The sequence below is a fragment of the Gekko japonicus genome, unplaced genomic scaffold (genome assembly GCF_001447785.1).
Source record: "Gekko japonicus isolate JY-2015 unplaced genomic scaffold, Gekko_japonicus_V1.1 scaffold1994, whole genome shotgun sequence".
NCBI classification, from domain to species: Eukaryota; Metazoa; Chordata; class Lepidosauria; order Squamata; family Gekkonidae; genus Gekko; species Gekko japonicus.
In genome coordinates, this window is record NW_015163661.1 from 256,426 (window position 1) to 271,873 (window position 15,448).

Below are 15,448 nucleotides of genomic sequence, written 5' to 3' on the forward strand. Positions count from 1 at the left end.
GCACTGTGTTTGCCTGCGGTCGAACCTCAAAACGGTGCATAGGATCATTCATAACGCCGGCTTACGAGTCACGGAAGAGTCCTAGTTGAATAGGGATTTCTTTCACAGCAGCATCCTGCGGATGGGTTCAGAAACCGTTCCGAAAATGGCTCGGTACTGGGGGACCTGGCTCTGTCCTTGTCTGCGCTGTGCCTTCCCTTCCGAACGTGGTGAGAGCCAGCATGGTGTGGTGGTCTAGAGGGGCGGATTCCAGTCCGGAGAGCTAGGTTTGATTCCCCACTCCTCCTCCGCATGAGGCCTGCTGGGTGACCTTGGGCCAGTCACAGTTCTCTCAGGATTCTCTCAGCCCCATCTGCCTTACAAGGTGCCTGTGGTGGGGAGAGGAAGGGAAGGCGATTGTCAGCCACTTTTTCTTCTTCCCCTTATACTTAGTGTTCTCTGAGTCACTTAGTTTCGTGGTATTTAGTGCAGGCATCCATCTGAGCTGGCGCAGCTTTAAATTGCACATGCACCCCTCTTTGTGCATCACAGTGTAAAGTTTGTTCTTTCCCCTCTCATCTGGGGCTGCAAAGTAACTAAAATTTGTGCTAAGCAGGAAGTTATTTGATTGGGCAAAGGGGGGGGGAAGATGTGTACAGTGTTGATAAGTTATTTGATTGGGCAAAGGGGGGGGGAGATGTGTACAGTGTTGATTCCCCTGGGACTAAACAGAGCCAGTTTGGTGTAGTGGTTAAGTGCGCGGACTCTAATCTGGGAGAACCGGGTTTGATACCCCACTCCTCCACTTGCGCCTGGCTGGATGGCCTTGGGCAAGCCGTAGTTCTGACAAGAGCTGTCCTTGAAAAAGTTGTTTCTGTCAAGAGCTCTCTCAGCCCCACCTACCTCACAGGGTGTCTGTTTTGGGGAGGGGAAGGGAAAGGAGTTTGTAAGCCACTCTGAGACTCCCTTGGGTAGTGAAGGGCAGGGTATAAATCCAGTCTCTTCTTCTTCTTCTTCTAAAACATCGTTTTGCCTTTACTTATGTGAGCCAATCAGTATATCTGCATCTAATCTGCCTGTCTGCCTGTCAAAAAACTATCGATCACTTGGTGTTTGGTAATATATAAGCTAAGAGATGCTTCCCGGAAAGAATACCAGAGGGAGCATGAATCTGCAGTTTGCAGAAAGATTTTCTACTTGCCGCTAGAACGAAAGGCAACTTTTATAGACTGTCAAGCTCGTATGACAGTGACAGAATAGCCGAAGATGAGTACACAATTGAGTAAATGCCATCTAGTCTCTGTCTTGCTGACTCATCAGCTGAGTTGACGTGACAGTTTTTTGGCCCATAGGGACGTAGGGGCAGGGATGCTAGGGGCGCAGTTCTTCCGCAGTGGGGTACGTGACATAACCTCATTAACAGTTGGTAGACTTTGACAGTGGGAATGTTTGTCCATCGCTGTCCGTGTACCAAAGAGAAGATTGATCCGTTTTGGGTGTTAAATCTTTTCCATTTCAGAAGTAGGTTGCTCCTTTTGATGGTTCTGCGTCTCTGTGCTTTTCCAGAACTGGCTAGTTGCGGCTGCCTGTTTCTAAAGGACGAGCCTATTTCTGAAGGAAGCCAGCTTTGTGTGCTGTGGTGTGCGTTTCGCCACCTTAGGGAAATTGGCTACGGTTTCACTAGTCGGGCCAGTAGACCAAGCTGTTACTGAATCTAAATATTTGGAGGAGACTTGTGGCCAGTGTTCCCTCCAAGCTGAGTTAGTGTGAGCTGACCCACAATTTTTAGCCTCCGGCTCACACGTTTTCCTCTTTGCTCAGGAAGGATGGGCTCCAGAGCAAGCTAATTTATGCAGCAGCCAAATCGCCGGCTCGCGGCTTTAATGCCAGTTAGCCCACAAAGTGGAATTCTCGCTCACAGGACTCCACAGTTTAGAGGGAGCATTGCTTGTGGCCTCAAAAGTCACGAGACAAACTTGGAAGCGGGACAGCGCGTCTGGGAAACACCCTGCCCCGTTTGGCTTTGGCTGTTCGACATCTTTAGGGTGGAACTGCATTTCAGCTTTTTTTTTTGCAAACTAAGCAAGAGAAACCCTCAGGTCACGCAAGTCCTTTGCATCTTGAGTGTGTGACCAAAGGATAGCGCAGTCCTCGGTGCCGGGTGTGTTCCTCGCAACCGCTACTCAACGGCATAGACAAAAGCCTGGCTTCTACACCGTGGCTGTGTGTGGCTTCCCCCCCCATGTCAGCGCTTCCCTGCCGCCACCGATTTTAAAAGCCTCGTCGTTGGGCCTTTGTGCGGGGAGGAGGGTCGCTGTCCGTCTCCCTTTTGTTTCAGTTCATTGTGTGCTTTTGTGTGTACGTGTGTGTCCTAACCTCTCTCTTGTTGCTGTCACTCCTCTTTTCCTCGCTGGCGCCATTTCTGTTCATCCCATCTCATTGGCGGCTGTAGCAATAGGTAAGAAGAATGGCAGGAGCATAACGGGCACTGCAACGGGGGGGGGGGGGATCCGGTATATCGAGCCGAGCGTCCTCTAACTTGTAGGACTTAACATCAAATAAGGCTCCTAATATTTCTCAAATATACAATAATATGAAATACAAGAAATGCAAAAAACCCCCAAAATACAGTGGATAGGCTAGGGATTTAAAGCACTATCTACCATTTACCATTTAACATTCCCGAAGGAAAAATGTCACGAATTCCAACTTCAGTGGATGGAAAAACATGAGCTTCAAATGTCTATAAAGCAAGTACATGCACTTCTTAAGACTTAAGACAGACGATGTAAAGTACATTGCAATCGGCAAGTAGATCCAGTCCTTAGGATTTGAGGCAAACAATAAGAAATAAGCTGCAGTCAACCCATCCTCCAGATTATTCAGTGAGTTTTCGATCCCTTCGTCAGGACTGCACGTCAACGGGAACTCCCAAAGAGGCACAGCCACAGGAACCTTCTCACCCAATAATGCCTCCAAACTGTCTTATTGTCCAGCAATGTCTCCGAACGGCCTTATTTTTCTTTATTCACGATGGATACGTGTGGCCTAACACTGTAGGTGCTCTTCCATCTAAATGAATGTAAAGACGGTTAGTGAGTGTTCTCTAACGGCAGCTTTGGCCGTAGAGCCGCAGTCGAAAGTGTGTTACCAGAACAGGAGTAACAGGCTGCTTTGTAGCTTCATTCAAACCAGTCCGTCACAGTGTCAGGTTAGCGATTTCCGCAGAAAGCTGTGCAAACCCTAAAGAGGCTCCACCTGCTTTTACTGCTGGTATTCCTTAGCAGACTTAGCAAAGGGAGGTCTAATACGGGTGAAGTGGTATGACATAGCTGCACTGTCTCCATTGGGAACGGAGGAACAGCAATGTCCCCTGCCAGTCTCTTACTGTGGGTTAGGGTTGAAGCAATCAGACAAGGTGATTCTGTTGCCTGCAGCACTCGGGTGTGACAAAAGTCTAAAATCAAGGCATTCTGTTGAGTGCTCCGTGCAGTCTTCACTCAGGTAAGAAAGAAGTCAAATACAGGGCCAGTATTAAAAACGAAGTGAAGCCGCATGGAAAACACCAAACCCTCCAACTCTGAAAGCATGGCATGATAAAACATGGGAACAGTTTGTACTGGCGAAAATAACAGACCTGAATCACAGTCAATGTTCCCTGTAAGCTGTGGCGTCTTGTGAGCAAAAATTCTACTTTGTGAGCTACTGGCATTAAAGTTATGAGCGATTGATTTGGCTGCTGCATAGATCAGTTTGCTCTGGAGCCCTCCTTCCTGAGGTAAGACAAAAATGTGTGAGCCGGAGGCTAAAAATCTGTGAGCTGGCTCACACCAACTCAGCTTAGAGGGAACTATGATCTCAGTGCGCAAAAGCAAAACACTAAGTCACATTGCAAAATTCACGTGAATATGGGAACCGGTAATAAACTATCTGACAGGACATGAAATAATCCCATCTAATCCACAGTATCGCAAATGGTTATTTGTCTGAAAACACCAACAAAAAATAAAGAAGACCCGATCAAGGAAAAAGGCAAACTAACATATTTAGTTCATTTTACCCAATACGAAACCCAGTATCTGGCACATTAGTGATAATATTAGATAGCTATTTGAAAACTGTTATAATATATGGTAGAGTCACTCGGGTGGCTATGTAGAATGCATAATTGTAAGTTTGTAACACTTGGTTCATATATGCATTTATGTGGGAAAATAAAATTAATTAAAAAAAACTAAGTTAAAACTTATAATGTTCAAAAATATATGTATTTATTAGAAAGACAGTTAAAAACATATAAGGGCCCCATGAAAGCCTCGTAAACAAGTATGAATGAATGAATTTTATTGTTACAGCGCATAGCCAGCAATTATAAAAAACCATAGAAGTAACTTACAATAACCAAATGGTAAAACTACCTTAAAAACAACAGGGTTACTAAGGAACAACATTATGTAGTCATTTTGATCACTAAAACCAGACTTAGGAATACGCTGCAATGAAACACATTTAAAAAGAGTAAAATAGAATGACAAAAAAGGCAATAAGATTTAAAATCAAACAGTCCTATCCCAAGTGACAACCAGAACACTGATGAGCTTTTACGACCAAGGAACAAAATTTTGCAATGTCTAGATTTCAATGTCTAAAATATCCAGATGGTGAATCTATTTTGTAAAATTATACAAGCATTTTAAAATCTAAAACCAACAATACAATGTAAAAAGGACAGAATTTAGTCTTAAAAAGATAAAAGAACAAGAATTTAAAAAATCAGTTATTTGGGAGGGAATCTAACCCAAGTGGCTACTGAACACTGATGAGCTTTTACAACCAGAAAACAGAATTTTGCTATCTGGTGTATCGCTGTATGGTCAGGATTTGAAAGTAATTTCTCTATCTTATCCTGATCAGAGGAGCCAACCAAGAGGGGACCAAAACATTTTGTGCGAGCTTCGTTATATAATGGGCATCTCAGGAAGACATGTTCCTGGGATTCTATCTCCCCAGATGCACACATGCATAGCCTCTCATTTCGGGGAGTTTTCTTCAATTTACCCTTGAGAACTGCAGAAGGTAAAGCAGAGCATCTAGCCAGAGTATACGCCCTCCTAAGTTTATTTGACTCCAGAACGGATAAGTAAGAGGCTTGAGCAACAATATATTTACTACTGTAAGGCGCTAAAAAGGCAGGGGTCGCCTGTACGTCCAGTTGGCATTCAATATCTTCAATCCTCTGCCTGACCACTAGCTTAGCTTGAACGTCCCCCCTTTCTCGTAAACAAGTAAAGGTTGCTAAAACACAGGGGCCAATACACACGACCTGACGCGTTTCCACCCTATTGGGGCCTTCTTCAGAGGTCAAACAATATTGAGGCACATGTAACTTTAATACCTATTACAATAAGATAACCAATAAGTGAATACTGGACCAAGGAAAGGAAAGTTAAGCAGCGAGAGCTAAAGGCACAAGACTAAGATGCTTGTGAGGCCTCAACAGATGGAAGTCATGTTGTGTCTGGTGCCAAATGCACAGTTGCTGAATTAGAACATCTTCCGATTTAGGTCCAAAAAGCACCTGTGTGGCTATCTAAGCCAGCACTAGAGTGTCCTCAAGCAAACAGCAGTCTTTAACCGTCTTTCTAATAAATGCAGGTATTTTTGTATATTATAAGGTTTAACTTAGTTTTTAATATTGGCCCTATATTTGACTTCTTTCTTACCCTCGTAGCTCTTGATTCCAGTTTTTGGGTCAGGTTTGTTTTCCCCTCCCTGTGCCTTACAATCTTCACTCGGGACATCCCTCTGTCCTTAATTTCAGCATCAGTGGTACATTTCTTTGAGTACCTCCTCTGGAAGGCGACTCTGGGAGGAACTGGAAAAGAGCAACTGACCCACTTCACATCTTTGACAACTTAGCACAGGGAGTAGCACTAAGCCACCAGTAACTATTAAATATTGAATAGTATTTAGTGGCAGGTGCATGACTAACAGACGAACATGCTGCCTGGAGACCTTACCAGAAAGGAGATTCCCTACCCTCAAGCAGTTTCTCCCACTTCTCGGATTAGGAAGACGCTCCGTAGTGTTCAGCTCACTCTGCTGGCTTAATTTTTCAGGCCCCGTGCTACTTAGAACATCAGGCTGTGGCTCACTGACAGAGCATCTGTTCAGCATGCAGAGGGTCCCAGGTTCAATCCCCGGCATCTCCAGTGGAAAGGAACAGGTAGTGGGTGATGTGAAAGATCTCAACCTGAGACCCTGGAGAGCTGTAAAGAGGGGCTGTGGCTCAGTGGAAGAGCCTCTGCCTGGCATGCAGGAGGTCCCAGGTTCAGTCCCCGGCATCTCCAGTCAAAAGGACCGGGCAGGAGGTGATGGGAAAGACCTCAGCCTGAGACCCCGGAGGGGCTGTGGCTCAGTGGAAGAGCCTCTGCCTGGCATGCAGGAGGTCCCAGGTTCAGTCCCCGGCATCTCCAGTTAAAAGGACCAGGCCGGAGGTGATGGGAAAGACCTCCGCCTGAGACCCTGGAGAGCCACTGCCAGTCTGAGTAGACAATACTGACCTTGATGGACCAATGGTCTGATTCAGTACATGGCAGCTTTGTGTGTGTTCGTGTTCAAGTAGGACCAAGGCTTACATAGTTAAGCACGTAGTCCCTTCCGTTGGCTGTAATATGTAGCCACACGAAATCCTGCAGAGACGTATTCTTGAAGCGCTGACTATGTCAGCGTGCCTAACGACCAGAATTTAGTCCAGTCTACACATCTTCAGCTAGACTAGTAAAGGTAAAAGGTTCCCTTGCTCGAAAGCCAGTCGAATCCGACTCTAGGGTTGCGGTGCTCATCTCCGTTTCCAAGCCGAAGAGCTAGCACTGTCCGAAGACGTTTCCGTGGTCATGTGACCGGCATGACTAGACGCCGAGGCACACGGAACACTGTTACCTTCCCACCGAAGCGGTACCTATTTATCTACTTGCAATGTCTTGCTTTCGAACTGCTAGGTTGGCAGGAGCTGGGGCCAGAGACGGGAGCTCACTCCGTCATGCGGCACTCGGGTCTCGAACTGCTGAACTACCGGCCTTCCGGTCTGCAGCTCAGCGTCTTAACCACTTGAGCTAGACAACTTGATAGGTAATATGCAACCTGGTCCGCTCGGTGGCTCCTGACCTCTCATTCCTGTCTCCCTTGCCTCGTTCCAATTCTCCAGGCGGAACGCGGTGGACGCCTTCCGGGTCAATGTCATCCACGCGCGGCAGCAAGTGCGCTCTCCCGTCACCAACATCGCCCGCACCAGCTTCTTCCACGTCAAGCGGTCCAACATCTGGCTGGCTGCTGTCACCAAGCAAAATGTCAACGCCGCCATGGTCTTCGAGTTCCTCTACAAGATGTGCGATGTGATGACCGCCTATTTCGGGAAGATCAGCGAAGAGAACATCAAGAACAACTTTGTGCTGATCTACGAGCTTCTGGATGGTGAGGATGTGCCGCTCGAATTAAATTCCGGGGTGTGTGCGTGTGAGGGAGGGATCTGCTTTATAACCGGTGCTCCTAATTGGCGTGATGAATCCAGCCGTCTGTGTGGTGCGGGATGCCTAGGCTGCGTTTAAGCCCTTATAATGCAAACCTGTTATTGACTACTGAGCTTTGCTATTGAAGGGAAAGGTGAAAACAAGCCGCTGTAGCTGGCAGAATAAAGGGCTTGATATTGCCCAGTGTCTTTTCCTATGCAGGCTGTTGGCTTCTGCCATATGCTGTGTACAGAGTTCAAAACATAGGTAAAAAAGGAAGGCTTTTCAAGACATCCTTATGTAGACCCCATAGTTCTGTCATTTGGGGGAGAGCTTTTGAGAGCCAGTTTGGTGTCGTGGTTAAGTGCGCGGACTCTAATCTGGGAGAAGCGGGTCTGATTCCCCACTCCTCCACTTGCACCTGCTGGATGACCTTGGGCAAGCCGTAGTTCCGGTCAGAGCTTTCTTGAAAAAAAGAGCAGTTTCTGTCAGAGCTCTCTGAGCCCCACCTTACCTCACAGGGTGTCTGTTGTGGGGAGGGACGGGGAAGGAGTTTGTAAGCCATTCTGAGACTCCTTTGGGTAGTGAAGGGCAGGGTATAAATCCAGTCTCCTCCTCTTCTTCTTGATGGACTGCAATCCAACTGGTGTGCAGAATTAGGGTGCAGACAGAAAGCTGAACCCACGTTTCACGTGCGGTCAGCTTGGTGCAAATCCATAAACCTTGTTCGGAGGTGAAATTTGAATTCCCAGTCTTGCTCTAACGCAGTAATTTATTCATTTAAAATGTTTCTCAGCCACCTTTGCACCCAACGAAGGGTGGAAAATGATAAACATTAGCTCAAACTTAGGATACAGATGGAGGAGGAGGAGAGGAGTGGAGGAGATTGGATTTGTACCCTGCCTTTCACTCGGAGTCTCAGAGCGGCTTACAAGCTCCTTTCCCCTCCCCTCCCCACAACAGACACCCTGGAAGGGAGGTGGGGCTGAGAGAGCTCTTTCCAGAACTGCCTTTGAGAGAACAGCTCTGGCAGAACTACGGCTTGCCCAAGGTCATCCAGCAGCTGCAAGTGGAGGAGTGGGGAATCAAACCCGGTTCTCCCAGATTAGAGTCCGCGCACTTAACCACGACACCAAACTGGCTCTTATGGAAATGTAAAACAATAAAAAGATACATGAGCATGTTCTTATAACACATGGAATTCACTGCCACAGGAAGTGGTGGGTGCTACAAGCATGGACGGCTTCAAAAGGGAATTAGATAAGCATATGGAGCAGAGGTCCATCAGTGGCTATTAGCCACAAGGTATAGCTAGGGGCTCTGGGGCAAGTGATGCTCTGTCTTCTTGGTGCTTGGGGGGGGGGTCAACAGTGGGAGGGCTTCTAATGTCCTGGCCCCACTGGTGGACCTCCTGATGGCACTGGTATTTCTGGCCACTGTGTGACACAGAGTGTTGGACTGGATGGGCCTTTGGCCTGATCCAACATTGGCGTCCCTTATGTTCTTATGTTCTTATAAGGAGGGTCAAGAAGGGAATGCCAAACGGAAAAATCTCCGCCTGCAGATGAAGACAGTGATAGAGAAGGACAGATGGAAACACACACACACACACCCGGGAAGGGAATTCCATAGTTTTGGTGCCATGACTGAGAAGGCCCTTTTGTTGGCTGCCACCCGCTTGGTCTAACGCAGCCTCAGACTGTCGTGGTGAGGCAGGTTCCTGTGGGAATAGGCAGTCCTTAAGGTCTGCTGGTTGCAAGCCAGGTGGGGCTTTAAAGATCAATTGGCTAACTGTACCAGGCCACACTGCTGTGCCACACGGAACCCTAACAGCGAAAAAGCAAGCAGGCTCCCACCCTGTGCGGCCAGCTGTATTCCTTACTGACTGCTCTGGCCTTCCCACCTTCCACCTGCCCCCGCAGAGGGTTGGTAGTGGCACCTTCTCTGCATTAGAGGTGACTGAACGATTCTGGGAATGCACAGAACACCTGCCTTTAAAGGCACGGCCAGAACAATGCCTTAAACAGAAATGGGGTGGGTGGGTTTAGTTAAGGTTGTTGGAAGCAATGCTCCCTCTAAGCTGTGGAGTCTCATGAGCACAAATTCTACTTTGTGAGCTACCGGCATTAAAGTTGTGAGCGAGCGATTTGGCAACTGCATAAATCAGTTTGCTCTGGAGCCCTCCTTCCTGAGTTAAGACAAAAACATGTGAGCCGGAGGCTAAAAACTGTGAGCTAGCTCACACTAACTCAGCTTAGAGGGAACACTGGTTGGAAGTCTGGGAAAGATCATATTTATTTATTTATTTATTGGTTCCTTAACCGCCCTGCCCTGCTTACGCGGGGCTCAGGGAGGTTTACAACCACATAAAATCCAGTACAACGTTAAAACCAGTTAAAACTACAGAATTCAATATAAAAACATTCAACGTGGGTTTTTCAACACTTTAAACAAGATGGCATGTCTAGCATTCAGGTTTTCATGGGAGGGGAGGGGAGGGGAGAGTGCCGGGCAGATGTAAGGGAACCATCGCTGGCCTCAGTCAAAGGCCTGGCAGAACATCTCTGCCTTGCATGCCCTGCGGAACTTCAGTAGAGCAGGCAGGGCACGGATGTCATTCGGCAGAGAATTCCACCAGGCTGGGGCCAAGGCTGAGAAGGCCCCGGCCCTGGTCGAGACCAGCTAGATATCCTTAGGGCCGGGAATCACCAGGAGATTCTTATCTGATGATCTCAGTGCCCTTCGGGGGACATATCGGAAGTGGCGAGGCAGTCCCAAAGATACATGGGGTCCCCGACTGTTAAGGGCTTTAAAGGTAAGCACCAAAACCTTGAATCTGATCCGGTGTTCCACCGGCAGCCAGAACAGCTCACGTAGCACTGGATGGATCTGTGCCCTCCGTGGAGTCCCCGTGAGGACCCGCGCAGCCACATTTTGTACCAGTTGGCGCTTCCGGGTCAGTCTCAAGAGTAGCCCTACGTGAAGCAAGTTACAATAATCCAATAATGTTTAAAAACAGCAGCCACTGAAATGTTTCCGTTCTGAGCTCTTCCCAACAGTGTTCTGTAGCTTGATTGACTTCTGTGGGGCAAAGGTCCCTTTTAACTTGTGATGCCAGCCTTTCTGTGCTGTTTAGGAATGTGGTTAATGTTCTCAGCGCTCTGAGGTGCTACTGACAATGGCGGCTTTAACTGCCTTGTGAAGCATTGTCAACAGATGGTGGGGATTCATCAGTGTTGGAATTTGCAATCCCTGCCTTTGAGGTTCTCAGAGCTCTTCGTGCAGATGTTTCTGGGGAGAGGGGCGCGGGGGCGGGGAGCCACAGGTCTGCAATTAGTCACAGGCTTAAAAGCAGCCGGAAGCCGCATCATTTTGTATTCATGTTGCAGGTGTGTCCCCTCTGGATCCGAAGCGACCGGCTGTGTCCTCTCATGGGGGGGGGGGGCGGGCGGGGGGTGGGGCAGCTAATGGGAACTTCCTTTTCTCCCAAGCTTGGCCAGCCAGCCTGTCCTGCGACGCCTGCTACTCTGCTGTTATTTTTTTAGGTTTTGATTTTTATGGCGTGCTCACGCGAAAATCAAAACCTAAAGAAAACGCGGCAAAGATAGATTCTTCTCCTGCAGTCGGATAATCCTGCTTCAGAGCGGGTTTCCTGGGCTGGCCCGGATTCCTCCTCCTTTTAAAGCGTTTCCGTCTCTTCTCCGCCGCTGCCGACTCTCGGACAGCCGTGATTGCCTCTGGCGGGATCTTTCTCATATCCGGCAGCCGTTGGTGTGAGCCTCCCCTCAGCCGTTTCCTTAATCGAATTGTGTTCGTTTGCCTGTTTCGAGTCGGAAGTTATAGTTGGTTCATCAGACCCTTCTGGATGTGTCGCCTTTCTCTGATAACACTTTACCCCCTTCTGTAGAAATCCTGGACTTTGGTTATCCACAGAATTCTGAGACCGGGGCCCTGAAAACATTCATCACTCAGCAAGGAATCAAGAGCCAGGTAAAGTCTGGAGAAGGTGGGGTTTTGGGGAGTGTTCTGCTCGAACTGGGGCGTGCCGTGTTAGGGGAACAGCTCTAGGCGGCATGTCCTGCAATGCCTCCATGTGAAGAAATGCCTTCATGACACAGGGTGATTTAAATCAGAGTTCTTCATATTATTGAGCAGTTCTGGCATGCAGTCATAGTACTAAATGATTACACGGAACGTATAAGCACAGTGCCCTAACTGGACGCCCCAGGCTAGCCCAGTCTCAACAGATCTCACAAGCTAGCTATTTATTTATTTAGTCAGTTTTCGTATTTGTATCCTGCCCATCCCATGAGCGGGCTCAGGGCGGGTCACATCATCTCAAATAATACAAAGAGGTTTTAAAACATAATAAAACATTATGTTATAAGCATTTAAAATCAGTAGTTATAGCTGCTGGTGCAGATTCCGACCCATTTATACTGATGGATAAGGCCGGCTGCTGGCAGATGGGTGGGCCAGTAGGTAGGAGACGGCAACCTTGGGGAGGCCATCTGTGGACGCCCGCTGCCTCAACCAAAAGCCTGGCGGAAGAGCTCCGTCTTACAGGCCCCGCGGAATGGAGTAAGATCCCGCAGGGCCCTGATCTCGATGGGGAGCGTGTTCCACCAGGTGGGGGCCAGGGCAGAAAAGGCCCTGACCCTGGTCGAGGGTAAATGGACGTCTTTTGGCCCAGGGACCACCAGGAGATGTTGACTACTAGAGCTTAAAGCTCTTTGAGGGGTATACGGCGTACATAACCAGGTTTGTTTGTTTATTTATTTATTTATTTATTTTTGGGATTTCTATCCCGCCCTACCCAGAGGCTCAGGGCGGCTAACAACAATTTTAAAAATTTGTAACAATAAAACAGTAATATATACAAATAAAATTTGGTGCTACAGATCTACATGCATTATACACAGGTCTATATGTGATATACACAATACACAGCAGCCCCGATTTGCAGTTAGCGTTCTTAATAGCGGAAATGTCAGGAGCAATCATCCCACAGAGTTTTCCGGGCGACATCTACCCCCCACCCCAGGGTACGGCAGATGGATGGTAACATCGCGGTGGTGGTATAGTGGCAGCGGCGGCTCCTACCCAAAGCCCTGGTGGAAGAGCTCCGTCTTACAGGCCCTGCGGAACTGTACAAGGTCCTGCAGGGCCCGGATCTCCTCTGGGAGCTCATTCCACCAGGCAGGAGCCACCACTGAAAACGCCCTAGCTCTGGTCTGGGCCAACCTCACAGCTCGGGGGCCTGGAACTTCAAGGCGATGGAGATTCCCCGATCTCAGTGCTCTTGAGGGAACATACAGGAAGAGACGGTCCCTTAGGTAGGCCGGACCCTGGCCATTCAGGGCTTTAAAGGTAAGCAGCAGCACTTTGAAGCGAATCCGGTATGCTATTGGCAGCCAGTGCAGCGCTTGCAGCACCTGCCGGAGGTTGACCCTGGTTAGTGCTTGGATGGGAAACCACCCACAAACTCCAGGGATGCTATACCGAGACAGGCAAAGGCAAGCCCATATCTGTTAGTCTCTTGCCTTGAAAACCCTACCCGGGGCGGCGACACTGTAAGCTAGCTGTGACTTGGCAGCGCTTAACACACAAAAGCACAGTGGTAGGTTTTATTAATCAACTGAATTAGCTCTGTAACCTAATCTTTATCTTCCTATTCCAGTCTGTGAAACTTGCTGGGGTAGGCCAATCTCTCGCTCACCTATCACATAAGGCAGACAGGAGGATAGAATGGCGGAATGGAAAGCCATGTGTTGAACATACCCAGAAATCATCCAGGCCAGAGCAACACTCACATGCATCTCATACTTCACATGTCGTCTTTGCTCTTGATCGGGGCCTAGTGGTTTCAGGACGGTTACGAAGCTGTCGATAAACAGCTGCAGCACCATTATATTAGCAGTTGGTACATGTCATTGAGGCTGTTCTACTGCTTGGAAAGGGGAGGGGGGCAACCGGAAGGTTCGGTCGGGGGAGTACATATAACTTCAAGTAGGAAGCTGGAAGAGAGCTGCCATGCGTAGTCCATCCTGTGGGTGGGGTTCTATGGCCTTGTCACAAGTAAGCTCCGTGAGGCGAAGCAGCCAGGGAACGCAGAAGTAGAGAAGCATCTTGAAAGTCGGCCGAGTGGCTCGTTTGTCTCCAGTTCCTGCAGAACCCGTGTTCCTGAGTCTTGTGGGGTCATCCGTGCACTCTGTCATTGTGTGGCAGTAAAGTATTGTAGAATGGATAAGATTAAGAGTCCAGTAGCACCTTAAAGACTTAACAAAATCTGTGGTCGAGTATGAGCTTTCGTGTGTCACTGTTCACTTCGTCAAAAGAAGTAGGGCGGATGGTTACGCCGTCCCAGCACAGTTAAACGCTGCATCCTAAAAACAGAGGTGGTGATCTGGAAGAATAGGTAAGGTGCTTTTAGGACCACTGCAAGGTGCTGCCCAGTTTTAATTGGTATATAGGGCTGCTGGTTGAAGTATGGATGGCTGCTGACTTGGGCTGTTTTTGTGCTGAATGACGTTCATGTTAGTGGCCAGGAATTATTTCAAAAAGGATTGGGGTGTGTGTGTAGAGAGCCTTATATTGGGGGGCTGGGTGGTCTTGGGGAGTGCTTCCAAACAGAGGTGCCATCTGCCTCCATCAGACTCCTGGTCAAGTTATTCTCAGCAACACTCTCTGTTGGCAGTGATATGTTTATTGAGTTGTAAGCAAGATCCAGGTCATAACAGTACCGTGTCAGAACTGAAGATTTTGGCGGGTACAATCATAGATATAGGTAATTCAAATGCAACCCCTCCTATTGACCACTCATACATCACATCCATCCATCCCGCCTAGCCATAGCGGTCCTACCCCGCTTTCACCTGGGAAATATATGATCCCATTATCTACACAAGCAAGCTGGCACCAAAAGTTTCAAGGACGTTCCTCTGGGAGAGGAAGGCTGCTTCAGAAGACTCACGGCCTCTAAGATAGCGCCGTCACCCACTCCACACTCCCCCCCACGCCCACACCTAAGGAATTCTCTCTCCCCAGTAATGCAAACTGAGCAGAGTGATGTATGACAGCCTCTCTTCTTAAAGAAGTAGGTACAGTCTGTAGATTCTCACGTGAAACAGCACAGCCGGGCAGGCAAACCTTCACGCAGTCACCCTAGAACGTATTATTGATAGGGGAGGGAAGAGTAGGTTGTAGCGTTGGGATTCAGACTTTGAGAAGATAACATAAAAACATAAGAGAAGCCAATGTTGGATCAGGCCAATGGCCCATCCATTCCAACACTCTGTCACACAGTGGCCAAAAATACCAGGTGCCATCAGGAGGTCCAGCAGTGAGGCCAGGACACTAGAAGCCCTCCCATTGTTGTCCCCCCCCCCAAGCACCAAGAATACAGAGCATCCCTGGCCCCAGACCGAGAGTCAGAAGAACAGAAGAACAGAAGAGAAGTCAATGTTGGATCAGGCCAATGGCCCATCCAGTCCAACACTCTGTGTCACACAGTGGCCAGAAATACCAGGTGATATCAGGAGGTCCAGCAGTGGGCCCAGGGCACTAGGAGCCCTCCCACTGTTGACCCCCCCCAGCACCAAAAATACAGCGCATCACTTGCCCCGGAGTCCCTATCTATACCTTGTGGCTAATAGCCACCGATGGACCTCTGCTCCATATGCTTATCTAATTCCCCCTTGAAGCCGTCCATGCTTGTAGCCGCCATCACCTCCTGTGGCAGTGAATTCCATGTGTTCATCATTCTTTGGGTGAAGAAGGACTTCCTTTTATCTGTTCTAACCCGACCACTCAGCAATTTCATGGAGTGCCCACGAGTTCTTGTATTGTGAGAAAGGGAGAAAAGTACCTCTTTCTCTACCTGCTCTATCCCATGCATCTATATATCTAATAGCGAAGTTGCCCCCCTCAGTCATCGTTTCTCCAAGCTAAAGAGCCCTAAG

At 48.4% G+C, this 15,448-nt stretch overlaps 1 protein-coding gene across 2 annotated transcripts in view; it reads left to right on the top strand.

Annotated features, from left to right (window-relative positions):
* AP2M1 (adaptor related protein complex 2 mu 1 subunit) overlaps positions 1–15,448 on the top strand; it is a 48,986-nt gene that overhangs the window by 11,971 nt on the left and 21,567 nt on the right. For both annotated transcript variants that reach the window (XM_015407726.1, XM_015407727.1), the window contains exons 2-3: positions 7,187–7,452; positions 11,395–11,477. In XM_015407726.1, coding sequence (XP_015263212.1) covers positions 7,187–7,452; positions 11,395–11,477 — 349 coding nt within the window. The remainder of the gene's footprint in view (positions 1–7,186; positions 7,453–11,394; positions 11,478–15,448) is intronic.